The sequence below is a fragment of the Rattus norvegicus genome, chromosome 3, assembly GCF_021556685.1.
Source record: "Rattus norvegicus strain SHRSP/BbbUtx chromosome 3, alternate assembly SHRSP_T2T, whole genome shotgun sequence".
Lineage (NCBI taxonomy): Eukaryota > Metazoa > Chordata > Mammalia > Rodentia > Muridae > Rattus > Rattus norvegicus.
In genome coordinates this window covers 72,103,382-72,104,801 of record NC_141536.1, presented here as the reverse complement: position 1 = coordinate 72,104,801, position 1,420 = coordinate 72,103,382, and the positions used below count along the sequence as shown (strand labels likewise).

At 37.1% G+C, this 1,420-nt stretch overlaps 1 protein-coding gene across 1 annotated transcript; it reads right to left on the bottom strand.

Annotated features, from left to right (window-relative positions):
- Window positions 1–490: 490 nt before the first annotated feature.
- Window positions 491–1,420, bottom strand: Or5w22 (olfactory receptor family 5 subfamily W member 22). The gene is given in 1 exon segment (NM_001000664.1): window positions 491–1,420. A coding segment is annotated over 1 exon segment (930 nt).

Here is a 1,420-nt window from a genome sequence, read left to right as displayed (position 1 = left end):
ACAATTTTGAAGGTGATGAAGACCTATTAGTTTGTTCATATAGGTTTTACCCATGACTTAGATTAGACGATTGCCTTTATAACAACAGATGAAAGATGATATACCACAAAAAAAAAAATGCAAAATACATTGAAGTATCTAGTATAATACAATGTTCATAGTTTTATCAAGAGCCAAATTTTGTAGCCCAACTTCACTTTGAGACACTACAATTTGCTACATCATGCTATGCGAACAGGTATGGGTTTATTAGTTTGACTGATGAAAATAATGTTTTCATATTTTGATACTCAAAAAAGCTGTCAAAATGAGAAGAGTAAAATATAAGTAATTTCATAAATTTATTACATTTAATTTAATAAATTAAAGATAAATATATGTGGAAGACTGAGGCAAAGATCCACAATGTCAAAGCCAGCCTGGAAAACATAACAAAAAGTTACAAGTTTTATGTGAGTAAAGAAATTTGGTATGCATTCTGAATAAATATTTAAAAGCATCTTTTGTTTTTCATTTTCTCCACGGCCTCTTTCACATCCTTGTTTCTCAAGCTGTAAATCAGGGGGTTCAGCATAGGAATCACAAGGGTATAAAATAGAGATGTCATTTTGTCTTGATCAAGGGAGTAAGAAGAACTTGGTCGAAAATATGTGAAGAGTAGAGTTCCTTGAAAAATAGCAACTGCGGTCAAGTGAGATGTGCAGGTGGAGAAAGCCTTGAGCCTCCCTTCAGTTGAACGGATTTTAAAGACTGATGCAATGATGTAACAGTAAGAAACAAGGACTCCTGAGATTGTGCTCAGTTCAAGGAAGCCATAAACAGTAAATAGTGCTAACTCATTTACTTGAGTATTTGAGCAGGAGAGAAGGTAAAGTGGAGGTAGATCACAGAAGAAGTGATTGATCTCATTAGACCCACAGAAACATAAGCGAAATGCCAAAGTTGTATGTATCAAAGCATCTGATGTTCCCACCAGGTAAACTCCAGCCATGAGCATAGAACACACCCTGCTGGACATGTTTACTGTGTAGAGCAAGGGGTTGCTAATGGCCTGGTATCTATCAAAGGCCATGACTGCCAACAGCACACACTCAGAATCTGCAAATGTACAGGAAATGAAGAACTGCAGAGCACAGCCCCAGAAGGGAATCGACTTGTTTTTACCAAACATATCTACCAGCATCTTGGGACCAATTGCTGTGGAATAGCAGAGATCGCAGAAAGAGAGGTGGCTCAGGAAAAAGTACATGGGTGTGTGGAGCTGGGGATCCATTCTGATCAAAATGATCATACCAAGATTCCCCAGAAGATTTATAAAATAGATGAGGAGAAATATGGTAAACAGCGTCCCTTTCATCTCTGGGTTATTGGTAACTCCCACAAAAATGAATTCATTCAAGGAACAGTTTCCTATATCCAT